At 38.8% G+C, this 27,357-nt stretch overlaps 1 protein-coding gene across 1 annotated transcript in view; it reads left to right on the forward strand.

Moving 5' to 3' along the window:
* SPATA16 (spermatogenesis associated 16) overlaps positions 1-27,357 on the forward strand; it is a 95,307-nt gene continuing 67,950 nt past the window's right edge. Inside the window, exons 1-2 of the mRNA XM_013370262.3 lie at positions 1-50; positions 16,879-17,517. Coding sequence (XP_013225716.3) covers positions 16,945-17,517 — 573 coding nt within the window. The 5' untranslated portion in view covers positions 1-50; positions 16,879-16,944. The remainder of the gene's footprint in view (positions 51-16,878; positions 17,518-27,357) is intronic.

Below are 27,357 nucleotides of genomic sequence, written 5' to 3' on the forward strand. Positions count from 1 at the left end.
AACATTCCACCTGCCACTGCAGCTGCCAACAGCAGACGGAGACCTGTCCGGTAAGTGAGCAAGCTGTTTGTCTCTGGGCTATGCACAGACAGGGTCTAGGTGGGGGCTAGGTGATCACATCTGGAACATTTACCTTTGAAGAGTAACAGTTTATTGATAGTTTCCTTTTCCTGAGCTCACTGTAGCTTTTGTACTCGCAGTCCTGGGAAGGAACAGAGGGCTCCTGGCCATCACAGAGGAAACCCACATCTCCTCCTCTATTACCTTCACGCTGAATGGAATGGGGACTAACGAGGGAGCAGCTTTTCATTTTCTTCACCTGACCCAATTTTACAGTCCAGCCTCAGGACTTTCCAGAGACTGCAATTGGTTTCTTCCAATCATCACCTCTCCCACTTACCCCAAATGCTTTGTTTCTATCACCTAAAATAAACCTCTTTACATCTCAGCCATCTCCACTCGGGCATCTCATCTGACAATATGGATATTTTTGGGAATTTGTCTCAACTGCTCTCCAGTCTCTTTCCATCCAGAATATTTTTCCTCTCCCATTAGTCATTTAAGTTTAAAACCAAAACAACACAGCATTGAAGATTTAGGTAGAGAAGGTCCTTCTCTGTTTTTATTTCACTTTTGGTTTGCACCTTCCTTCCAGTCTCTCTTTATTTTGACTAGAAATTTTTTTTTAGGAAAAAGGTTTAGTTATTGCTTATCTGGATCTCCCTAGATCCTGTCTCCGAATTACTGCATCATCAACAACCCCCTAAATACACACTAGGAAAACTCACATGAGGGAGTCACACTGTGAATACTCCAACTATGGGGAAAGCTGCAATCAGAGCTTGCATGCTGTTAGACTCCAGAGAGCCTAGCTACGAAGGCACAGGAAACTTGGCTTCATTAATTCTTTTCATCATCCAACTACATGTTGCATATTCCTATCATCTTCCCTTATTTCTCTATTCCCTCCTCAGATCTTTGATACTTCTCCCCTTTTACTGAATCCCTAGGCATTTCCATTTCATTTCTTTCCCCCTTTGTTGCTTTAGCCCTGCTGCACTTTTCCCCACAATTGTTTAGCTCTGCTCTGCACTTTTTTCAGTAAGTGAATTGGTTGCAATGATTCATTCCTCTACGTTTCACCTCAACTGCATAGCTAAAGTAGGAAAATTTAGATGCCATATCTAAGTTGCACCTGGGGAAGCAAATGTGCAGAGGAAGCAATAGGGCTGAAACTACTGAAACAACAAAAAAAAAAACCCCAACAAGCTGGCTTGCCAGTAAATTTATTCATTTATCTACAAAACCACATTTATAGCAATATGGCACATTTGTTCTGTTTTGAGATTTTGTATCTTAGCTACTTGATTAATTGTGCTGATTTTGCTTTGTGTTTCTTATTTACTTGTCTCCCTCTAGTCATGAGATTCTTTAGTCCTCGGTGCCTAGGAGGATAGCTTGGCACTGGGATGGGACTGATGTCTGTTAAGGTTATGCCATTTTCCACTCTATTCTGAAATGCTTGTCCAGTGTGTCTTTCCCCCATCAGCTCTGTTTTGTGGCCTGCAATTACAAGGTTTCTTTGTCTGGGTTAGAAGCAGTATAGACTTCATATTTTACTGCATTTTTTAAATGCATATGCAGAATTTCTTTAGAAAGTAAGGTTAACAAGTTGCTCTGATTTAAGTGCGTTCAGCAATTTATTGTCTTGACAAACGAATAAGGACTTTATTTAAAACCCTTTTCTAGACCTATTTAAAAACTGTTAAAACATTTTTGGTTTTTTTTTTTAAATCACATGTAATCAGTGGAGCTCCAGTCCTGATGAGCCTGAATATACCTCCCTCAGTGGTCAAGACGGGAAGAAACCTCTACTTACACTCAATGGTCTGAGATGCAGGTGGCAGAAGTCAGGTTGTGGGGATATAGATTTTCCCATTATATAGAAGCAAGACACCTTCCAGCAGGTTCCCATTTTTAGAGAAAGCAAATGCAGGAACCCTAAAAGCAAGAAGATGATCTGCCACCAGTCTCCTCTGTGTCACCAAGTAGGATTCGTTTCTCTGTGCTTCATTTCCATACCCCATTTTACCACAAAGGATACTCTTCTTTCTTCTGCTTGGTCTATTTAAAAACGTCTTTTACAATGAGCAATGTAGAAGTATAATAGGAACCTGATCTCAGAAGGCACCATTTAATTATATTGTAATAACAGTAATAAATGTACTAAGCACAAACAACATGCACAATGTAGAAATAGATTTAATACATTTAACTGGATTTTGAAATTGGTTTTCCATGAATGGACACCCATTCTTGTTCAGATCAGAAGTGGCATCTCAGATGCTACTTTGGATGATGATAGAATACCTGTCATCCTCATACTAGAATAAAGTAGAGAAGGAACATTAGATTTCCACTCCAGGCCTGTGAAAAGATTATTTTTTTTTTCAGATACTTGGATTTTATTTCATTATGTTTCCTTTTCTTCATTTAATTTAATAATATGTTCCAAATCTATTTATCCAAATGCATCTGGTTTATAATGGGGGAAATACAATCTGAAAAGAAAATGTAACTTTTTTCCAGTAAAGTTTAAAGAATGGAAGGCAAATAATTTTAACATATTGTCACTTAATGCAATCTTGTTTGCTGATAAAATACATGGTAAAGCGTTTTCAGTAATCACTTCTTGAAACAAAACAGAGCTTTCCTGAGCTAATGAATGGAGATATATTTATTTATTTATTGGACATTCATCATTCTAATTCTTTTGTGTGTTTCACAAATATTAGTAAGTTGATCCATGAGGCACGGAAAAGAAGTGAAGTCTTATTAACTCCATGAGACATAGAAATCACATGATCTACCCACACTTACCAGAAAGATGTATGTGAAGTATAATTAGAATGAAAAAAAAGTTGTTCTTATTACAGTACCTACCCAATAAAACCCTTCCGCTGTCATTCACCATTGCTAACCTTAAACATTACATATCCTCAGGCAGGCAACATCTAAATAGATAAAAATTATATGCTTTTTGTACAAATGCATTCTTTTATTTCTTTCTTTTTATTCCCTGAGCCCTTACATGATACTTGAGTTATATTTCCAAGCTTTTTCCTGCAGCCATGAGGGCTAGAGACATTATTTTAAAATAAATATCAAGATTATCATCTAATTGCATACCTTCTAGAAGTCAAGTTGTAAGCAGACTGATAAATAAGATGTCAGTTGTATTTCAAGGTGGCCATGCTGCTCATTCTGTACTTGCACTGTTTCAGGTATTAGAATACTTTAATTCATCACATTAGAATCAATAAATGAAGCATTTTATTGATATGTTCTGTTTATAGTGCCTACTCCTTAAAAGGTCACTAGCTATATCTGAGAAAATGGGTGGTATTGCCAGGATATCCATACTTGTGCAAAACTACTTACAAAACATACACAAAATACTGTGGTTATAGTACTCAAATGTTACCAATGACTAACTTTGATGGGTGGTCACCAGACACATGTGAAATTGAGTCCTTTAAAACATTTTGCATTGGTTTATCTTTGCTCTGACAAAGTCACTGTGGCTTTTACCAACTGGTTGAAATGGTAAGTAAGGCAATCAATAAGGAAACTCCATCAATCATTGCTGTTTTGAAAGAAGATGCAGAAAATTCAATGTAAAATGTTTTGTTACATTCCGCATTTCTACTCTGTCACTGCTTGTTCACATTTCTAATGTTATGCGACTCTGAGATTACTTCTATAAAATTAAGATGCTGCATGTGTGTGACCATGACCGCGAGGAACACTTGCTCAATGTAATAACTACCAGTTGAAAAACAAAATAAAAATCAACTCCAATTGTGCCCATTTAAACTCAAACATTGAAAATAGCTTAAATATGGTATTTCAGGATGTAAATTTTATAAAAAGTCTGAAGATTTTAGGATTCTGTTAGCTCTGTAGTCCCTCTGTAAATGAAGCTATTACACAGCATTGCTCAGATTGCCTTTGAAAATAATACAGCTGCAAGAGCAGCTGCGTCAAGAATTCACAGAAGCCAGGATGCAAAGCAGACCCTGCTCAAAGTCCTGGTGTTAGCTTTCTGCTGTGGGTTTTGTTGTTCAGTTTTGTTTTTTTCCCCTACTTATTTATTAGCTTAATTCCAGCACCCTCTGAAATGTCACCTTGCTGAGAATAACTGAGGGTTAAAGCTTTAATGGCTTTACTCAGCCTCACAAATGAAAAACCTGGAATTTATTCTTTTCCAACCCGAGTCACTCTGACAGCAGCAAGTGCTGTTTTTTCCAAATGTGCAGTTCATGGTTGGTCAACATTAAGACAGTAATAGTTAAAAAGAAAACTCAACATCAAAAAGGAGGAAAGACACTTTGCAATTATGTATACAGGTGTATAAGAACATATGTGTGCTTCTAGAATTTAAAAAGACATTTATGCCTCTGGGCAGGAGCTGATGAACTCATAGACTGCCACCTCAAAATGTTTGTAATGTGGCTGCAGGCAGGTTTTGAGGAAGGTGGAAGTCCAGCACCCACCCCTATTGCTTCCTTTTTCATGATACACAGAGTGTGACAAGAACAAATTATAGCAGCAGAATGCTGGGCCCAGGGTAAACCTATGTTTTGGTAATTCCAGAGGGATTTGCCACCATCCTCACCCCATTTCCTACCCCTCAGGCCTGGGGAGGATAACTGACACCTTGGTTCTTGTTGCTTCTTTCACAGGCAGGTTGATATTAAATAAAAACAATTTAATGTAACTTAAAACCAACATGAATAAGTCACATCACTCAAATCTTTCATGGCCACCTTGTAAGACCTTCAGAAGAATAACTTCCAGAGATATTTACAATAGCAAATGATAGAAGGAAGCAAAGTTGTCATTCACCCTCCAAATCTGAATGTACCGTAGCCTGTTAATTCAATAGATTGGGGTACTGGCCAAAAGTGACCTGTACTCAGGACACAAAAGCAATTTTAAACCCGTATTCCTCTTTAAATCTAAATTTTGGAGCTAAGAGAACACCTTGGAAGATCTCTAGTAATGGCCAAGTTTGTAACATGATGTTTGCATCCCAGGTGAAGCCATACCAAACACTACAGGTTTCTCCTGGCAAAATCAGCTGGATAAAAGGAACTGATATAGTTCTCTTTCAAATGATGTATCATGTTCAGTCACCTTATTACAAGTTAATATTCAGGTTGCAATGTCTTGCATCCATTGGAGCTTTGCAGAATTTTCTCAGGAAGGTCATAAAATAAAACATTAGAGTAGCGTAACTTAAAGGTTACAAAAGCATGGGCTACAGAATCAGCATTAGCCTGTGACAGCCTTGGCTCCAGTCCCAGTGTAGTTTATAGGAAATAAAGGCAAGAACCAACCACACATTTAATAAAATGAACAAAACGACATTACAATCAGCTGCTGGATAATTTTTAATTTTTACCTTTTTTTTGGGGTGGCTCACAGCCACCACTGGATTTCCCTTGGCTGTCATTCCTCTTACAAATTTGTGTCACTGCATACAAACATGTGAAAGACCAGGTTCACTTGCACATCCTAAATAAGAAATTTGTACCTATAGAACTTGTACTGTATACAAGGAAGGAAGAAAAATTTCCTTACTGTTCTTGTAACACTTCAAGGTTAAAGTTCATTTTAACAAAAATAATGCAGCAGAGGTAATAAACATTCACAAAGATTTAAATAATTGCACAAAAGGCAATTTCTTCACTGGAAAATTAAGACACCAAGCTAAAATAAGAAATTAAAACCAGAAGCCACACCAAGAAACTAAAAGCTGTCAAAGAACTGCCTTGAATGTTAATCTGAGCTATTTTAACCAGTCCTTTTTCACAACCTTTTCTTTCCTGCTAACTTTTATGTTACAGCTCTATAGCCTGTACAAAGTTGCTGAATTGAACTTCTGCCTGTCAGGAGCTCTCATCTGTGCATGCTTTATCTCTCAGTTGTTGCTAGATTTGCTTCAGCTGCCACTATTATGCTGCTGCATGTCAAATTACAAAGCAATTAAGGGTGAAATGCATGGTTGCAATACACACATTAGAAAACCCCAGAAACCCTAACTCTAAATTTTCTAGGTTTGCATTAACTTTGGAAAGCATTAAAATATCTTGGTAATTAATGTAATCCCCAAGTTACTAGCATGTCCTTCACCCAGTGTCACGTAAGTTTTTTATCTTTCTGCCTTTCTCCCTTCCTTCCAGGCTTTTTTCTCTTTTTTTCTTTTCTTTTTTTTTTTTTTTTTTTTGCCTAGTAATATTTAAAGTTCATCATTCCAAACTGTGAGAAATGGCATAAACGGTTTCCTAAAGTAGCTAGTGAAATAAGGAAGTGGATAAACTACCCAAATGCTTTATTGTATATTCTGACCTCTGAGTTTTGCCACATTCTGAGTGACATTACTAAAGAAATACTTTATTTAAGATGAAATCTCTTGGAGGTATAACACTAATGTAAGGCAACTCTAGTGGTGGTATGAAGCAGCCTAGAGGATGGATCAATGACAGCTGCCACCATTGTGCTCTGAATCAGGAGACAGAGTGACCAATGCACAGCTATGCCTAACTCATTTAAAACCTCTGCTTAACATCTCTGCATCCCAGTGGGACTCATAATATTTAATTACATATCTAATGGGAAATTCAGCCTCACCCTGTGAGTTATTGTACTTCCTTGTTGGAGAAGCACAGCACTTCACAGGACTGGTCCTGCCGTGAAAATTAATTAGTTTATGACTGAACAGGGCTTTCAACATACAGATCATTCTGTATGACAAAGTAGTATTACATAATAAACTGAGTTATTCAGTTGAATTATGGAGTCATAAGAAAATTGTCTCTTATTTTTAATCAAGCAGGCTCCAAGTCAGATTGGTCCCTGATGATGATGCTTCGGCTGTTTTAACAGCTCTTATGGCCACCAGAAAAGTTCCTCTTTTTGCACCCACGCATGCTATACTTTGACTGCTGTATATATAATCCACTCAATAAAGCCAGCTCTAAGTTTCAGTTTAGCCCTTACCTTCAGTGAACAGTAATCGTTAGGACAGCTCCTTGCAGGTAAACAAAAAGCCTTGCTCGTTTGGAAACAAACCTCTTCACCTTGTTTGGTTTAGTGGTGGGTTTCTGTTTGTTTGTTGTTTTTTGGTGTTTGTTTTTTGGGTTTTTTTGTTTGCTTGTTTTGTTTTTTTAATTAACATCTTATCTAACCTTCACTCACTGCAGGGATACCTGAGTCTAGAAACGGCTCAGAAAGTTTCACAGAATTAGGCATCAGTAGTTCTGCATTTCTTTTCATGGCATCAGAAAAATCTCAGGTTATAGATGTACATATGATTTCATGTGCATGAATGCTTCAGTGCCCTCCCACCAGTTATCAGACTCCTTATTAGCCTCCATAACCCAAGTAGAAGAATTTCAATACTGCTTTTAAGGGTCACTTGAGCAGAAGCTTCAAGACAAATTGTACTGCCAGGGTCATAGAAATTCAGTAGCTAACTTAGCAAAGGAGGACTTAGTTTCGCTTGTTGAGGTATAAAGGTATATTTTTTGCCAGGTCTTCTTTGCAATGATTAATTTCTGATAATAGGAACCCATATATGGTCAAAAGAGTCATCAGCTTTCATCTTTCCAGGCTTGCTAAAATCTTTGGGACAGATCAATGTTAATTTATACCATCAGAAGATCTGGACTAGGTCTTTAAGATTTCCAATTTCTCATTTAAGCTGTGATCTCCATGGACCCCTACTACAAGAGCATCCTTATTATGAGAAGAGCAGGAGGGGCTTGCCAGCATTCTCTGTCTGGTCTCTTGTTCCCTCACCCTGGATTGTACTTTACTGGGTTTTTTACACTTTTTCCACCATTTAGTGCTCTTACATCGAAAAACAGATACAACAGTCGTAAAGAACACCACCACAAAATAAATAAAAACCATGACAATGGAATATGAGGAAAAGGAATTCCAGTTAATGACATCTATCTAGGGAGATTTCCCCTACAGGGAAGTGGAGCAATATGGAAGGACATACAGATAAAAGACACTCAGTCTGCTAAAATTCACTTTGCATCTTGATATGTTGGCCTTTCTAATATTTTTCTTAGTTTATCAGAGCTCTACTTGCTGACTCCCTTTTCTTCTTCCCATTCTCATGCCTTCCTTTTCTCCATGTTGCTCCTTTTGGTTGACTGTTTTGACGAATTTTTTGTGTTATTACAAGAGCAAAGAATTGAGGACATAAAGAAAAATATTAGATTTTTTTACCAAGTGCCCAATAAAAATAGTGACTAATAAAGCTCTTAAACACTAGTTTGCCAAGCTTCTGTATACCCCAGCTTAATTCTTGTTACATTGTTAGTGTAACCAGAAAGAAGGATCTCTACCAAAGTTGTCTTTGTTTAAATGGGCTGGTCCTAATAAGGAGTTCGGATGTCACAGCTGATGTTTTCCCAAATAAAACATCACAAGATGTAGTGGTGGTGTTTTGCATCTGGTGAACAGAAACACCAACGACTAAAAGGGTAGCTGTCATCTAACACACCTCTTCAATTAATGTGCGTTAATGAGCAGAACTGAGGGGACTGTAAGAGGACACCCATCCTGGGGTGGTGACCAGCACCAGGGATTGGGTTCAATCACAGTAACCTGGCTGTCTGGTATAGCTAGAGAAAGAAAAGGATCTGTAAAGTCAGCCACATCTCTGCATTTGATTTCAGAGCCTGCAAGGTGCCACGCATCTTCTTTGCTGTGGATCTGACAGCTGATATGTTTTGTGCATCACACAATACGTAATGGAAGTTGTTACCAGTCTGCTAATGTCTCCTTTAGTTTTAGGCATTCCTAGGGCCTGGTCCCATAGGAATGAGATTATTTTGTAAAGTGAAAGCAAGCACTCTCTGTACTGTGAGCTCTCATTGAATTCCTGCCTCCTCCTGAAGGCAGGGCTGCCCAGAGCACTTCTGAGATGTAGACCTCTTAATAGCATGTTGGCAGATCTAATCAAGCCCACAGCACAGTCTGCGCAACCCTCCTAAACCAAACTTTGCCCCTCTGCACTTGTTCTTTAGAAGTACTTGGCTCCCACCATTTCAAAGCAATCTTTCCAGAAAATCAATAGTTCTTCATCTCCTTCAGAATGAGAGCAAGTAGGACACTTGGACATTTGCTTTGTAATCTCTTCAAAAATTGCTTTCTTGTCTTCCCAACTGAACTAGGAAATATAGAAGTAACACAAACAAACAAACAAGCAAACAAACAAAACACACACACAAAAAAACAAACCAACAACAAAACAAAACCTCTCAATTGTTTTCAGCATGTCTCAGTGGTAGGACCAGTCTTTGCATCCCTTTTCATTTAGGGATTACCCTAAACTCACTGGTCAGTTTATGCATTAGGCACACACACACATATCCTTGTTCCTCACACAGAGGAAATATCTGTTCTCACAACTCCACTTTTCAGGAGCCTGCTGTAGAAACCTTCATAATTTTAACATTTCCATTTTCTCTCTTTTCTCTCAGTGGCCCTTTAGTTATGAAAATGAACCGCTCTGCTCCTGCTGTGCTGAGCTGCCGGATCCAATCGAGGCAGGCTAGCAAGGCTGCACATCCCCGTCAGACACAGCCTTGACCTTTTTTTCCTAATTGACAATGCATGGCTTTGTGCTAATAGGATGACATCATTACACAGAGCTGAAACGCTTTCCCTGCTGTCTCTTTTTGTCTCTCAGTATTTTTCTCCCACACTTCCAGAGGAAGTATTTCACTAGGAGGGACTGTAAGGAAGACAGTTACACAGAGTCTAAAAAACATATGCAGAAATCATCCTCAGTCACTCTTTCTTCATTTTTCCTTAGTCGCACTAGTTACCAACCACATATCCTGAACCCCCTCTATGTACTGAATCTTCCTTTTCCTTCTTCCAGGTTGTGATCACTGATGTTTCTTTTCTGTATCTGCTTTGCCTCACTGCCCTGAGATATGCTGCTTCTTGATTTTGAATAGTAGTTTTTATCGTATTGTCCTTTTACAGCTATGATTTTATTCAAACAACTTGTGAATAAGATCCTTGTGCATCTCTACAACAATAAACAGTACATTAAGGTGCCAGATTTGCTGTTAAATTGTTGGCAGTTAACTTTTGCTGTGATACTTAATAACACAAAGTTTTAAAATAATACTCTAAAGAACACACCGAGGGAAAAGAGCCCCAAAGAAATGGAAAATACTGAAGTCTTTGTTTTAGCTCTCACATGACATTGGCTCACCCATTTCAGTGAGTACTATAACCTTTTAAGATGCTGCCTTAAAGCTTAAAAAGATTGCATTAACATTGGTTATAGATTGACAGTGAGGTACCAAAGCATGCAGTCTTGGCTAAGCCAACAAAACAAATAAATACATATGATGAGCTTTCACCAGAGAAGACAGAAAAAGCAGAAATTTCTCACTTCAGCCTCTCTCCCTCTCTTTCTCCCCTCTCCTATGGCTGACATATTGGGTACTTCTAGCTCATGGTATGTATTTCTAGGCTGTTTCAGTGCCTAATGAAATAGATTCATTCAGATCCCAGGTATTTCTGTGAAGCTGTTTTAATTTGCACAGAAATGCACTAAGAGCTGCAGAAGTAGAAGAAAAGGGCAGTATTGACCAGCTGGGAGAAGCAGCCCCTGAAATCACCACAGCTGGCTCTACATGGCTGTCCACATCCTTAATTCCAGAAAGGCAAGCAGGAAAGACAGACAAACCATATAACAAAGAAGGGAAAAGATTCATGAAGGAGAGGAAGCAGATCCCATTACTATTCAAGACTATCCCAAGTCTGCAGTTATCTATTTTCCATTTTTGCCCAATCAATGCCCAGCTGTTTCATAGATTTCTGCACACACGCCAGTGATCCTCATGCCATCCTTTCCTCCCTATGTTTAAATACTGTTCAAGAAGGTAATGACAACCATATCATTAACATACCTTGTCAAAACTTCTTTTGATTATTTTAGTTGTATTTCCTGTTTCTTTTTGAACATTACCCTTAAAGACATGTTAAGTATTTTAACCAGGATTTGTTTCTTACATTTTGTTTCTGTCGTATTTACTTTCAACTGTAGTTAACTTCCCTAAGCTATTGTAATATAAATAACTGGAGTTGTTTTACTTCGTACAAGAGCAAGCCTCAGCTTACTGTCTTCACATAAGAGTGCCTAGTGAACTACGTATCTGATAGTTGTGAACAGTAATTATTAATATAGTTTAATACTGCTCTTATGTCTATAACCTAATAAGATTAGTGCTTTTCTGTACTCAGCACCACACAAAAAAATTAACATGTGAGTTTCAGCCCCAAAGAGCAATTAGGATAATATAGTTAAATCCCTGCAAACTACTATGAAAAACACACAAACACTCTTGTCAAATTTCAGCCCAGAGCCCAATTTATTATTATTATTATTATTATTATTATTATTATTATTATTATTATTATTATTAACAGGTTAAATCTAGTGAATGAAAATAGTGTTTGGAGTGGAAGCGCTGACAAAACCTTGAGTGTAGCAATGCACCTATAATAATGGCAAGTGTGCCCTTATCACAGCAAGAAAAATGTAAGGAGTTCTGATTTTACACTGAATGAGCCATTACTTATGTCTTTCACAAAGAAATAAGAGTACTGAACAACAACAACAACAACAAAGCATTAAGGTGTGGTTTGTTTGTTTGCTTTTCTTCCAAAAAGAAAACTAAAAATAAAAAGATCAGATGTGACTCAGGCTTTCAAACAATAAAAATAGCAAGATGAAAGAACTAGGTTGCTTCGTTGCCTAAAGAAATGGCTAGAATCTTAAAAAGTCTGAAACCTGATTGTGAGAGACTCGCTTTATGGGCTGCTAAGAAGGTGCTGACCTTCATCATCAATAGATTGTCTGAGCCTTTGTGGTACTCAGCAGTAAAGGAAGTGCTTAAAAAGTCATCCCGCTGAAAGATGGACTGGAAAAATCTCCAGTTCAGATCTCAGCATAGCTCTCATTGGTGCACACGTTCATTCAGAATGTCTGTAAATCTAATATAGATAAATCTTGCTTCATTTTTAAGTGATAAAACTGGAGCATCCTCACCATACAGATGGGTCAGGATATCTGGAATTCAATACAAGTGAAATTATTATAGAGAAGGGTAGCTAATGTCTATCCGTTGTGGGGCTTTGGATGTGTTTTGTTATAGTACTATATTTCTGTCTGTACTAGAGGACATTGAAGAAGTGAGAAGTGCACAAGTTGCACTTGTACACTTGTACAAGTACCAGTGGTATAATTTTCTTATACTTGTTCCATAGTTTTGGATGCAGTTTCGTCTGTTCCAGCATTGGCACTGAAATGAACTGTAGCAGATGACCGCCCTGTGATTTCAAATGGCCTTCTGGGAGAAAAAGGCTATTATAGATGAAAGAGCTCGGTTCCTATACCTTTCTGGAAAAATATCATCACTGTCTAAGTAGTATATTAATACAGCAGTTGCCATTTTATGTATCTTCTAGCAGGGCAAGTTAAGCTGGGTGGGGTATCAGGCTGACACAACTATATGGTTGCTGGTACTCAAATGAGCTCACTGAAAGACAGATGGGGTATCTGCACAAAATGCATGTGTGTTGCAGATACAGTCATGCTCTGGCTGAAAAACGTTGCCATGTTATCCTCCAGAAATTATGCAGCACTGAACATTCACAGCAGAGAGCATGAAATACAGATGGACCACTAATGACTAGAGCTTCTGGGACAGCAGCTGAGGTACATATAGCCAGACCATCCCGAATGAGGCAGCTTGTACCTTATGCTGCAGAGGAAGTGGAAATAAAACAAAATAGTGACAACAGAACTCCCTGCCAGTTCTGATTGGCATGGGGGGAAGGAGAATTACTGCTGTCTCCTGATCTGATGCCTAATTTGTCTCTGAGTTTTAGCAAGGCATTTATGAGGCATGTTCAATGTCAAAGCACAGGTCCACTTGGACCACTGTTGAATGGTCAGCATAAGAAACCTCCTTCAGAGTAAGAAATGTAACTGTTGAGTTCCCTTTCCACTTCCCAGCTGTCATACCATCCCCTTAAACCTCCAAGCCATGCAAGTGTATGATCCAGGAGGCCAACACTGGGGAGTCAGCAAGCTGGACCACTACCTGTTCCTCACCTGAAGCCACATTCTGCCGTTTGGAGGAAGCTGTAACTTAGACTTATTGTTCAGAGATCTCTCTGGGTTGAAATATATCCTTGAATTTGAGGCTTTCTCCACAGCCTCTGCCATAAGAGGCAACTGTGATCCTGAGAAATAGTGACTTGTGTTACTTGCTGAAAGATTTTACTGAAATTTTTACCTTTTTTTGAAGCACCCCAGAATTCATGCCCCAAAGACCTGGTAACAGCAATGTAATGGTCCAGTTTTCAGGCAGCTTAATCCCCTCTGAGAACTACTGGAAGAAATTTCTCTCTCCTGTCCCTCCACTTAAATCAATGGTGGATGTAGCCCAGTGGTTCTGCCTTGCTGTATGCAGATTCAGGAAGACAGAACTGCAGTCTTTGGTGTTTAGAAAGCTTTTACTTCACAACTCTAAGGGCAAACAATTTTTTTGGTTGAAATTCAAGTTTGAATTCTGAAGAAAAAAAGGCTCAAAGAGCTGGCAAAGTATTTAACAAATAGGTGCCAGCTGAAGTGCCAGTGTGATTTATCAGCAAGTTCTTCTCTAATCTGATGTAAGATAATAGGAGAAGGTATTGAAAGCAGAATCAAACTAGACACAGAACAAAAAGCATAAGTAATAAGGTTCATAAGATCATGGACATAAGGAAGTTTACATTATCTAGTAGGCAGGCCACTCTCCCCAAGAACGTTTTCTTAGATATATTGGGAAATCAACGGACAAACCCTGAAGATTTTAAAAGATAAATGATCTTACACTCCTTTTGCATCCGTATTTTTTTCAGGTAAGCCTCCCTATTTGAAGAGGTGTGGTTTCCCTACCAATAGACCCAACAACCTACTTAGCTGTAGCAGCTGGCAGTGTTATGGACAGAGGTCTCTTGGCAAAGATTAACCCTCAAATATGCAGAAAGCTGAACCTGCTTATGACTGATCAGGAAGATCATTCCTGAGAGCTCATACATTTAGAGTAGCTTCCTTCTGACAATGGCACTAAGCTGTCTATTTGTATTCCCCTGCATAGTGATTCATTAGAAGAACTTTACAGTAAACGCTTCCAAAATAAAAAAACAGACATTTTAACCAAACTTTCAGGAAAATACTTAACTGACAATGATAATGATTTTCTAAAAGCTTTTCCTGGATTTGTTTTTTTATTGAGGCAGTGATTAAAATAAGCCTTCCTGAATTATAACGTGCTTCCAATACACAACCCAAAGTTATGTTAATCAGCCTGAATACCTAAAAATACAATAGAAGCAATATAAATCCACTTGATCCAGGGAAGTTCATTTCAGGTGCTGGTCCACTGGAAAAATATCCTTATAGTGATTAAAGCATTATTGGTCCGTATTTCACAGCTTGTGCTCTGCTTTGTTTTTGTTCCATGGCAAACAGCTTGGACCAGCCAATTTCCCACTCATACTGATATCAACCCCACATCAGACACAGGGCTTTGCCTTTGTGAGCGTTCTGATGAGAAGAGTCCATTAATTTCCCTTGAGGGCTTCTCAGTACTATATTGTTGGTCAAAGGAAAATTCCTGCAAATTTTTTTCTGACGTAAACACTTAAATTTCATTTTCTAGAGTTCTATAGGGCCCACAGTGAACAGCCCACCCAAGAGGCTGTGAAAATCCTGTGTTGCCCCTCCAGAACATGGTATAGCCATCTACTGCAGGGCCACATGGAGGTCCATCACGGGTCCCATATCTGCTGGCATGACATGGCACCACAGTCATCAGGCTCATCCCCCCAGCTTGTCCTGGTGCTGGCTGGAGTATATCTGCTCTGTGCTCTGCACAGGGAAGATAAATCATAATTTCCTAAATTACCTAGTGCTGAAGCCAGCACTGAAAAAAGCCGCTTCCAATCTTTAGATTATGCTATGGTTTGTTTTAAAAAGGGATTGAATGTCTTACAAACAGGTAAAATTGCTGCCAGATGCAAGTACATTAGCCTTTTCCAGCTGCTTTACTGCTGCTATTCAAAATAGCTCCCTATAAATATGATTCCTTTGAGCTCTATTCTGACAAGTGCGGAGCACAATCTGGGAAGGGCCGGTGGTTTTCCATCCCTGTTGAACTCAGTAGGAGTTGTGATTGCTCAGCACATTGCTGAAAAACGTCTGCTGAAACTACCTTAAATCACACAATTATCCCCTCACCTCTTGCTCTTTCTCTTACAGTCATGGAAGGAGGAATAATTTTTTACAAAGCAGTTCTGCTACAGTAAAGTTTTCAGCCTGGAGGTTGTGAACAAATGTCAAAATCAACAGGTTCCCTGCTTCAGGGCTGGTGACAGGCCTGGCTGCAATCTGGCTTAGCCAGGACAATGGGAAAAAAAATATGTGATAGAGATTTGAAACCCTATGTACATTAAAATTTCGTATCAGCTTCTTACATGGCCTCAAATGCCCTCATCTCTTCCCTTTATCCTGTTCTGTAAATTTAAGCCCATTGCCTAACACCTATTGCCCTAAAAATAAAAGATTCACCATACCACAGCATCCAGGACACATTCCAGCAGCTTTGCCAAGTGCAATGATGCATACTCTAGGGCCCTCACTAAAACTCAACAAGTTGCTTATTGTTTAAAATCTGTTTCTAGCTGAACAGAAAGACATTTATTATGTATCTTTCCTTTGTACAATCTGTACTTGTAGTTAAGTACATTGAACTGGTGCTAAACATATGGAGGTCTATTAAACAACAACACAGGGTTAGAGGCCGAACGTTTATGCTTAACAAACCATGCTGGAAGATAGTCACCATTAAAGCTGTTTACAATTAAACTTTTTATAATTGATGGAAAACCTGAGAAGAAAATTATCTGTGCCTTCCACCTTTTCACTCTGAAGTCAGCAAAGGCAGATGATAAATCAACATTTCCGTTGAATTCGAGCACAATTATGAGTTTAAAATGCAGATCAAGTCACCTTTCCTATTGTACAGGGAGTGGTGTTGAGAAGAGGCTTATGAACTTGATTCTGCACCTTGTGGTATCGGCTTGAAACCACTATCTGTTCCCTGAACTGAGAATTAGGCTGTTAAGTGCTGGGGGAGGGTTGCTTCTTAATAGCAACAAACCAGTGCCCTTTGAGGACCATTCAATAAGAAATGGCTTGGAAACCCAAATCCAGAGCTGACTTTGGCTCAGATGCAGCTGAAGTTGAGACCCCACTTGGAGCTCATGCCCCTCTGAAATGCATCTGCTCTGCCTGGTTTTTGAACACCCCTTTCTGACCTCAGCCACTGTGCTTACCAGTTCTCAAAAATCAGGCCACGATGATTTTTTTGTACCTCATAACAACATACGACACGAGTCGATCAGTCACAGTGTTTTGGTTGTTTTTCTTTTGATTTAAAGCCAAATTTTCCCTCCTCCTTGCACATATAGAAAACTGATACACTGGCTTTACTTTACATAAACATTCATTATTGAGAGCAATCAAAATATTTAAGATGCCTTAAACTTTTACACGGGAAAGGGAAAGTCATCACAGCAAGTCTGATATTCTACGTACTAATTATTGAAGAGCTTTCTCTCATAATGGTGCCTACAACATGCCTAGTAGAGAAAGCATTTACATACTTTTTTGGCTTTGCAACATTTGAGTATTCTTAACTTTTCTACATTTTCTCATAGGACTCTTTCTTTGCTAGAGTTACGGCATCGGAAAGCAACGTTGACTCCCAAAAACGTCTTATAAGCATGGGTGGCAAGAATAAAACCTCTCAGCAAAGGCATGGTAGTAAGAAATCAAACGTAGCAGCAAACAAATTGAATGATAGTCCAGAAGCATTGCAAGAGGTCAAAAACCACCTTGGGGATGGAGCAGCAGGAAACATAATGGAGAGAATAAAAATGGCAGAGAAAAAGAAGAAAAAAAAAAGTGATGCTGTAAACACAGTGAGCCGTAAACGGAAAGCAGAAGACAATGAAAAACTAGCTGTGAAAGAGGAAGAAACAACATTAGAGAGTGTCAATCAGTTTATCCCAACACCTCTGTCTCATATTCCTCTGAAAATCCTAATGGACATCGAAATGGAGTTAGTCTACACTGATGAGGAGGATATTTCCTTTGAGTTTGCTGAGCCTGTGGTGTCTACAAGCACACAATCAGCGTGTCATGACTCTAAAAAAGCAGATGCTGCGAGTGCACCTGATGGCAGCACTTTGCCCCAAATTGACAAACAGCTTCAGATGACACTCCAGGAAGCCAGTGCTTGCTACAGGCAGAAGAACTACACAGCAGCAGCGGAGCAGTTCTCAACAGCACTGGAGGTATGGGGTTAAAGACGTGTGATCACCACAGCAAAGTAAAAGAAAAGCTGTCACTGTCCTTACTGGGTGCAATAATAGCAAAGTGAACAAGGAGCACAAACCTTGGATGTGTATGGTTTACTGAAATTCCACCTGAAATCTGAAAATTAAGAGCTGTAAATAAATCACAGGAGGGACACACAGGACTGCATAAAAAAATCTTAGCTGATTTTGTACTTTTCTCTAAGTATTCAGTTGTATTTACATATAGAGGCATTTTAAGTCCCATAGGGTGGGGGGAAAAAAATGCTTTTCTTTTTAAACCCACCTCTATCAGGGACAAACAGTATCTCAATAATCAGGGGAGCTGCCACACTGCCCCAGCTGTCCATCCACTACAATGTGAAACATTTAATTCTTTGGTTAAGCAAAAGGTTCATTTTATTATCTTGTTTTCCCTACAACATTTCCATCACGCAGTCTGTTCCCCTTTTTTAATCCAAAGCCAGAAGATGAACACTGGATCTGTGTAGAAATCTTTTTCTTTCTGTACGAGAAGGGACAGGTCCAGTGGTGAGCAACATCCTCTGGACATAAATGGCTTTCTCTGCAGCAGCTCAGAGTTCAAAAGCCGTTGGGGTTTTTTGTTATGATTTGTTTTTTTGTTTTTGTTTGTGTGTGTTTTGTTTGGGTTTTTTTTGTCCATGGAAAGACAGACTTCTTGCCTGCCTAAGATACTAAAGAAACAGTATGACCTTGGCTATGATCTTTGAAACTGATCTGTGATTTTAATTACTTTCTGTCTTGAAGTGCTCGAACTTTCAGACTTGAGCTGTCTTCAACAGTCTATTTTTCAATAAGTAGTTATTCCTATGTTTTTAAAAGTAGAGCCCTTTCCAGTTTTGGGCTGAGCCACCCTCCCCCCTTCCTCCCAAAAAACAGGAGGTATCTAAAGACCTTCAATATTTTAAAAAAATCTTAGTGAGCCTTGAGCTTTATCAGTGTAAAATGAGAAGAAAAGAGTAAAAAATATGCGTTCCTAGCACTCTGGCAAGGTTGCAATTAATTTCGCAGGGAGAGGGAAGAGAAGGCAGGTGTAGGAAACCCCAGCAGGTGGGTCACGGTTACGTCCACCAGCCTCCTGTTTCCTGGAAGCCAGAGCTAACAGCATTTACAGTAAAACTGACTGTTCAAAGTTGTATCATTGTTCCCAGATTTCTCTAGTGCTGCTAATCTCAGTTAATTATATTGGAAATCCCTTGTATTATGACCATGTAATTCATAATGTGCCAGCAGAAGTCATGGTTCATAATAATCACATAATGGGCGAGGACTTAGACGTAATCAGATTTTAGTTACCCTGTCGTGTTTCCATAATGCTGCTATAAAACCAACATAATCACAAAAAAGCCCCAGTTATTTAAACGGTTTTATCAGATTGATGTACAGTATCTTTCTCTCTCTTTTTTTTAAACAATGTAAGATAACAAAAATTGGATTACAATTGCTGGGAACAGACTATGATAAACTGTTTGCTTGTGTGCAGAACAAAATTTAATAATGGCATTGGCCTCTCAATTTTTAGTAATGTTAAACCTGTTAAATAGTAGCACTCTGCAGCCAAAGGCTGCTTTCAAAGAGGTAGCATTAGAGTATTTTGAAAACAGTATCTCCAAGCACATAGCTGTCTTATAAACCTTGAAAGATGCCCTATATCCTCACAATTAACCCAACTGCTAACATTTACTGTGCAGATGAGGGCTTGACTTTCTCCATGATACAAAAATGGCACTCTTAGTAGCTGTAAGCATTTTAAAGGCCAGTGTCTGCTTCTCAAATAAAAAGGAAAGAAAGAAAAAAGATACTTTCATTTTCCAGGAATATGGTTGGTGATTAGAATAGAGGACTTGCAAGCTGGAGTCTGGACTCTCAGTAATGTTTTATCTTTGCTCTGACCTCAATCACTTCAGCTATGCGCTTGACATCCTGAAAAAGGGTCCAACTGCACTTGCTTCAGTACCATACTGTCAAACTTAATCCAAATCATTTGTAAAACATGAAAGGTTTGCAGTTGACAAGTAAATATCCTATCCCTATTTTTTCCTACAATATTGAAGGTATTTTATTTTAAAACAATAAATATTATAGCAGTGAGTGAGTAAAATTACAAAGTTCCATCCTCATGCTTTTTTTTTTTTGTCCTACACTCAGAAATGAACTGTGATGGGGACAAAAAACACTTGTCACTTGAGGAGAAAGGAGTACTTGTCTCCCCCTAAGAGGAAATGGAAAGGCTAACTAATAGACAAACTGGTGAAAGAATAAGCAGAGATTAAAGAATTCTTTCCTGGCATTGTGGGCAGACTGATTGGGAAATCACGGAATTGTAGAGCTGGAGCTTCTCAGCAGTCTCTTAATCCATCCCTCCTCAGAAGCAAAACCCAAAATATCCCTTAAAAGACACTTCTGTACTCTGTTTCTAAAAATCTACAGTGAGACAGACTTCTCATTTCTATCAGCAAGCTGACAGAAAGTTTCTCCCAATCTTCTATGGTGCAAAAGAGCCCATTGTGGGTTTTGTATCCTTGTTTCACATGAAGAGCAATTAACCACCACATTAGTTCTTTACTTGCAACCTCTTAGCATACCTGTTTTCAGTTTTCTCTAAATTAAGTAAATTCAATCATTATAGTATTTCCTCCTAGTCACATTTTATAAACTTCTGCATTGTTTTTTATGCTTTTCTCTGCATTGTCTACATTTTGTCTATTCTGTGATTGGAAGCGTGGTTGTTTGTCCCATATGGGTGAAGAGACGTGACATGTAACATGAAAATTCAAAGTTATGGTTTCCGGTGTAAAAATGTTTACAGTCATTTTTCAGATTTAAGTAAATTAAGGTTTTTAGTCCGACATTACGACATTTTGAGTTAAAGACTGATCCAGAAAACTACACGCATAGGATTAAATTTCTATAGTATAAATTAGTGCTACCTTACATATCACAAATATCATGCACTTCTTGGCTCCTCTTTAAGCCAAATTTTTTCTAGATTCATCTATATATTCATGTGGTATCATCATTATTTAAATCATGTTGTTTTTCAGATGTGCAAATAACAGGCAGTTCTGAAAGTCTAGCACTGAATTTATTAGATTGAAAAAAACCAGGAAAATTATTTGTCAGAAAGGAAAATTGAAATGCTTGTTTAATTTAAAGACTTGTACGTGTTGGACAGCATGCTGCTGATTACCACAGACACCGGGAAGGCAGTCTCATCAGAAGAAATGGTGGCTTCTCACTATTTCTGCACTATTTAACTACCATTAAATTAATCAGGAGGGACTTGGTGTTAGTCAGCTGCATTATAGTTGGCCTGGGAGAGGGAAAAAATAACACTCCCTTGGAGAACTCTCACCATTAAAGCTTAAGAATCAAGTATTTTCTGTTGATAATGAGGAAAATAGCAGAAGAAATTGGGGCAATAGCCCTCACTCTTCTACTTCCTAGCTCAATAATAAATATATTATATATACTACAGTGAAAACCACTGTATATTTCCCTAAATTTCTAGCATCCATCTGCTAGAATATAGGGAAATAGGACTTGAACATCTGGACTTGGATGTGAAGGGTACAAGAAATCACTCTTTAGCTTGAAACCTTGGTGGAAGCCACATATGTATATCTATAAAATCTCTAGCCAATTATTAACAGCTTAGCAACAAAATAACATTAAACCTTTATGAGGATCGCAAGATCTTGTCTCAAGCTAATCCCCTAATATCAGAGAGCATAAAATACTTCAGAAACATCAGCCTGTTTAAAACGTGCACAAACTTAAATTTCAGCCCCTGTTGTTCTGAGAGTAATCCTCCCCCTGTGATTAAAAAAATAAATGAGAAAGGTTCATGACTGGCGCACGCAGAAGGAAGTCCACTGTATCTCTGCACACAGCTTTCGGTGTAGAATATCTCAGAGACACGAAATGCATCCCACGTGTGAGGCAAAGGCCTCAAACAGCATGTGATTAATTCACCAGAGTGCTGTTGTGGTGCCTTCCACAAGCTGGAATATCTCCATTTTCCACAGATGGCTATTATAGGCACCGTTCCTATGGCAGGGAGATAAACATTAGTGCCATCTTTTTTGCACACCTTGAGTTTTAGATTAACCTTTCCTGTGGCTCATTGGCTTGTGATTCACTGCTTATAGAGAAGACTTTGTCAAGACCACGCTGTCTCTTCCAAGCAACAATAACTGCAAAAATGAAATATTTTTAGAGTGGCTGTGGCACTAGTGCCTTGTGGACATAATTATGTCCCAATATAGGATCAGGCAGCATGGTTCAACCTAGCCTGCCATCAATTTTGTAACGTGACAAACAAAAAATGAGCATTTACTATATAAATACCTATGTGCAGAGAGGCTCATTTTAAGTACTCTACCCACCGGTAGAGCACATTAGAAAAATGACAGACAGGTTTTTTCCCCTTGCTTTATAGACCACGAAGACTGTAATTCCTGATCATCCACAGGAATGAAAGGGGTAAAAAGTGGGACTTCATAGAGTTCCCCCTGTCCCCTCTCACCATGAAGAGTTGTGCAAGGACTAGAAACAGTTTACCACCATGAAAGTCCTCAAGGGACAGCATAGGAAAGGTTATATATTTATTTTTAGCACCAACTCCAGAGCTAAAAATCAGACTCATAAGTTATCTATCCCTATCATCAACACAGGTCATCTAGAAACATCCTGGGACTGCACCAGGTCTTGGACAGAGAACATCAAAGATAACAGACACTGATCCCCCAAAGCCTGAGTGCGAGATGCTCACTTTAATGTTTAGAAATATACTTTTAATCTCTAATAACAAAGTAATTTCCTAAATGCAGCCTACTCATTTAACTTGCTTATTAAAAAAGCCAAAAACAAAACAAAAAAACCACACAAAAACCACCTGATAATCAGCAGGTTTTCTCTCCCTACAGTCCCATCACTGCATTTTTAGGCTGCAAAACCAAGAAATTTATTTTCTTTTTTCTCTATTGATACTTATTGTCTTTTATGGCTGCAGAAGATTTTAGACCAGGAATTTGAAGCCTACAGATGGCTCAAATCTGGCTTATGGGACAGAGTGGGAATCTGTTATAATGATCCATTTGGACATGGTCCCATTTTTTGATCACTGAATTTGAATCTATTAATCTTCTAGACATTTCCAGCATGCTCGTCCCCGTGAAATAAAGCTGAGGAACTGCATGACTATTTGTCTATAAGGATTTGTGTCCCCATTCTTCCTGCCTGGACTGCTGTTACATATCTGGCTTACAAAATGCTTTTTTCCCTCAAAGGAATACTATGTGTTGACCATAAAACAACATATTCCCTCACTCATGTGAATGTACAGGACCAAAATCCCTATTCCAGAATGGACAGACCATATTTTCCAATCATTTTTATGCCAAAACAGACCAGCCACTTTCTAATTAACTCTAATTGATTTCCTCACATGCTATTGAATTATTTACCTCTAGGTGACAGGTGCTCAAAGTGACCAAATATTTTCTCCATACTTTGTATACATTAAGCAGTATATTTGATTGTCACTTACAATCAAAAGCCTCATTGACCTAAACACATGCAAACCACATGTTTTAAAAACACTGAGAAACAGAGACAAGGTCCCTGCAGTATATTCCTCAGCAGGTAACACAAGGAAAAAAATTCTCTAGGTCCCTGAACCCCACAGCTCCCCACATGTATCACATGCATCGTGATACCAATAGCAGATAAACCCCAACATGTGATGCTGCCTCTTGTCTCTGAATGCCAAGTGGTGTCTCAGAGCCCATCTTTAAGTGAGGTTTATGTTAAGGGCCCTTAAGAAATTGGAAGTATTTATCCTCCCAGCTGCCATCTGCTCCTGGAAGGTATTGTACAGGAACAGGGAGGGCAGAGCAATTTGTGGCTAATTTGTGACTCTAGGTGCTTCCTGGCTAGAGCCAACACAGTGACACAAATGCGGTGACAGTTGGATTAATTTATAGCTAGAAAATTAGGCAAGTGAGGAGATTGTTCAGACAGCAAAAGCAGCTAATACAGGCAAGCAGCAGGCACAGAATGTATGCTGTTAAAGAATTTTCTATCTGAAATGTCTTTAAATCATATTGCTACGTACCTATATAGACTCTGCAGAGGAGAGGCAGAGATGCAGGCTGAAGTGGGCACTGAATTGGAAAGCATTCATGGACTGATTTGAGAGTAACTTTATCCATGAGGACAGTTTAGAGAAAATGTGTTATTAAAGTACTTTATTTCCATTTAGAGATTCACACAGGCATACACAGACAGTAGGTGGTGACAGCTGCTACCAGAACCATTTGTTATCTTACTCCTGTTCAGCTTTGACAGGGTAAAATGAATATAAATGCTGAAAAGCTTTACAGAGGTGAACGAAACAATAAAAAGTAGGGGGGAATGAATTCTGGTTAGGTTACTTTAGGGAAGAGCTTTATTTCTGTTTATTCCTGAGGCAGGGATATGTGCTGTGTTTTTAACACTGACAATACTGCTGAAAGGATTCTTGGTGGAGTTTGCCAAAACCACACCATCCTGAGGTGGGGAGATAGGGGAGAGCTGACCTCGCAGCTAACCTTAATGTTGTATCCAAAAATTGTATGAAAATAAGGCATCAGCAAATTATTGCTTTTCCCTAATAATCCTGTCCGTCAAAATGGAGTGAGCCTTTCACATAGTTTGCCTTTAATAGAAGTGCTAGTGAGATATCTCTGTGTTTGGACTTAGTGGTAGCAAATCTCTTGGCAAAGGGATTAAATTAGTTGGCCTGAAATTATATTGCTTTTTCCAAGCAATCATGACAGCTCTCAAAATCTTTCTACAATGTAGTCACATCACACCAGCTGACACTTGCCTCCAAAACACATTCATTTTGGTCAGCTCCTCCTGTGAACATTATCAACAGACTGATGCTCCTGATTTGAAATCCAATAGGCATCTTGAACTACAAGCCTATCATGAGGTGGTAGTGGTATCAGTTTTGACTTAGTCTGATTTTTTGGTTTTTACATGGAATATTTACACCATCCTTAGTTTGGTTGGATCTTTGATGGACTTACAGTGGAGGACTGAAAGATTTGGTATTACAAAGGCAATCTATAAAGGAGATTTCAGTATGTTGTACAGAATATAAAGCTGCTCGGAAACTATTGTAGTATATTGATTCCACAATGTATGTTTCATTACAGAGCTCTGGCGTTTTGTTTTCTTCTTCTTCTGTGACTACTCCTCTCACCCTGGCAATACTGATAAAGGGAACACTCCATAAAATAGGGATTGGTAACAAGAGGCACAGATTTATAGCACAGCACAGAGATTAAGCTGAAGTCAAACAGATGATATTTTTCCAAAACCTTTGTTCCTCATGTAATGCTTCTGAACCAAATTATTTATAATATGAGAAAGACCCCTAAGTTTGCACTGGGCGGGGGTAAAGGCTTTATCTGAAGTCAGGCCGATAAACAGGAATGACTTCAGCTTAAGAGTGCTGCAGGGAACATCATTAGCTTCTGTAGGAGGGAAAGATTCAAATGAAGTTTATTATTATAAAGCAGAATCCATGAAAAAAAGCACAAACTAAAACCCTATATCCTCTGAAGTTTGTGGGCACTTGAAATCTTGTTTTTTGCAAAGAGTTCTTGTCTCCTGAAAGGCCAGAACACAATTCACAAAATCTGTCAGCCTTTGGGGAACATAAAATTTATCTTCGAACTTCTCTAACATTCTGCCCCACCTGGCCACCAAATCCCTTCCATGTACCTCTGGTTTCCGCAAAAAGGGCTGGTTGTAGCCAAAGAAGGAATTTAAACCTAGACAAAGATAAGGCTTAAGACAAACCAAATGGAAGCATGGGGGGAGCAGGCAGAACCCCACCCCAGCAGACCCCATGGTGAAGGCAAGCAGTCTATTCAGTTCATCTGGTGGATTCAATACTTAACCAGATCCAGGCTTTTCTGCCAAATAGTGGTTTTCTGAATAGAAACAGGGATCATTTCTCAAAACTTATTATGTGAGGTATATTTGGCTCTCAGCCGATACTGTGTAACCAATAATATCCCCAAGATAGTAATGTGTGCACAGGACATATTTGCTATTACAGAATCCAGTGGTAACTCTGCATAGAGCAGCTAATATGCCAAAAATATCATACATATTATTTAAATTACCCATTGCAGAGCACATTGCAGGAAACCTAGTAAATTTAGTTGTTCTCTACCTGGCACCTACATTCATATTTAGCAGTGAATTATATATTTTCAATATGTTTTCTAGCCAGTTATTTACACAAATCTCATTAGCAATAAAGACAGGGGGTTTGTATACAATTCCTGCTCTGCTGACTGAAATTGCATACCAAGATGTCAGTATGACTCCAAATAGGAGCTGGAAAGTTATGCTGCATGAAAACATATTATTGAGAGAATATCCTCTCTCTTTTTATTCTCCATACCGATTTTTTTTCCTCTCTCCACTGAGACAAAACTGGTATTAACTGGTTCTTTGTTACACCAGTTTCCTATGGTATTTTTGGTAGTGCCTAGCAGTTGTAAGGACTGGAATACAGCGCAACATGCAAAGAGCAGTTTGTTTTCAGCCCTGTGTGAGGCTTGCTATCAGGCTTTGAAAGTTATTTTCAGATGTAGGCTTCCTTAGCAGACATTTTCTGGGATGTAGTTAGTGTTCAACTTGCCAGGTGCCTGATGTGCAATGCAGTGACATTACCAGGCTGATTACTTGGATGGCTTTGAAGTGAAGGCATCTGGTTAGGACTGCTGGCTAGTCAGAACGCAAGACACTAATTAAATATTTCTTGCCTTTTCAGGTTTGTCCCTCTGATTAGCCACTCTTAAAATCACTCCAGGGAAACCCACAAAGTAATCTTTAAAATGGAGAGGCTTGACCAAACACTCCAATACTAACAACAACAACAACTAACAAAACAAAATAGGCAATCAGCTCCAGCAAGGCTAGCAAGTTACTACTGTAGTCACACTAATGCTTAACCCTTTCAGTACAGCAGAGGAAAGCATGAGTGATCTCATGGAAGTTGCAAAAAATCTCATTGACACACACCATTTGACCCAGTTTACCTGTTCTCCCAAGCTAAATTTGCTATCAAATATGTATCTATATCCACGCATGGAGATGGATATCTACTGGGCATCTTATTCTTAAGAGAAACTGTATTCCTGAATTTAACAGACACCAAACCTACAGTAGCGATTAGTAAACTGTTACCATAGCCAGTTTCTTACACTCAAACATTTCACCTTGTTTTCAGTGAAGAGAGTGCTGGCAGCAATGCAAATGTGCAGATGTACAAATCACCAGAGCTCTAATTTTATTTTCCCAAATAACACACATGCTAACCGGGAAGCTGCCTTAACAATCAGCACTTCTACTGGTCTTTTACCAAAGTCATGGTGGGTTTGGGGGGACCTTTTCCTCACTTTCTTATTAGTCAACGCCTGGGAGGTCTTTACTCATAGAATTTCCTTGCTTGCTACTGCCAGGATTAAAGCCTTAATACCAGAACAAGATCTATGCTAAGTTCACAGTGTCACAGACTTGTTCTGTGACCTCTGACAAAGTACTTTATCACAAACATTTATAAAACTCTGGTTTCAGCAATATATTTATAGGGTGCTACACATGGTGAGATAAACCTTCTTTATCAGTGAAAGATAATTAGTCTCCATTCACCACTAAGACAAAAATTGCAGGTAACTGTTTCATTCCTTACACTTCATATACATACTTGGTAACTCTTTGGACGGGATA

This window comes from Columba livia, chromosome 9 (assembly GCF_036013475.1).
Source record: "Columba livia isolate bColLiv1 breed racing homer chromosome 9, bColLiv1.pat.W.v2, whole genome shotgun sequence".
NCBI classification, from domain to species: Eukaryota; Metazoa; Chordata; class Aves; order Columbiformes; family Columbidae; genus Columba; species Columba livia.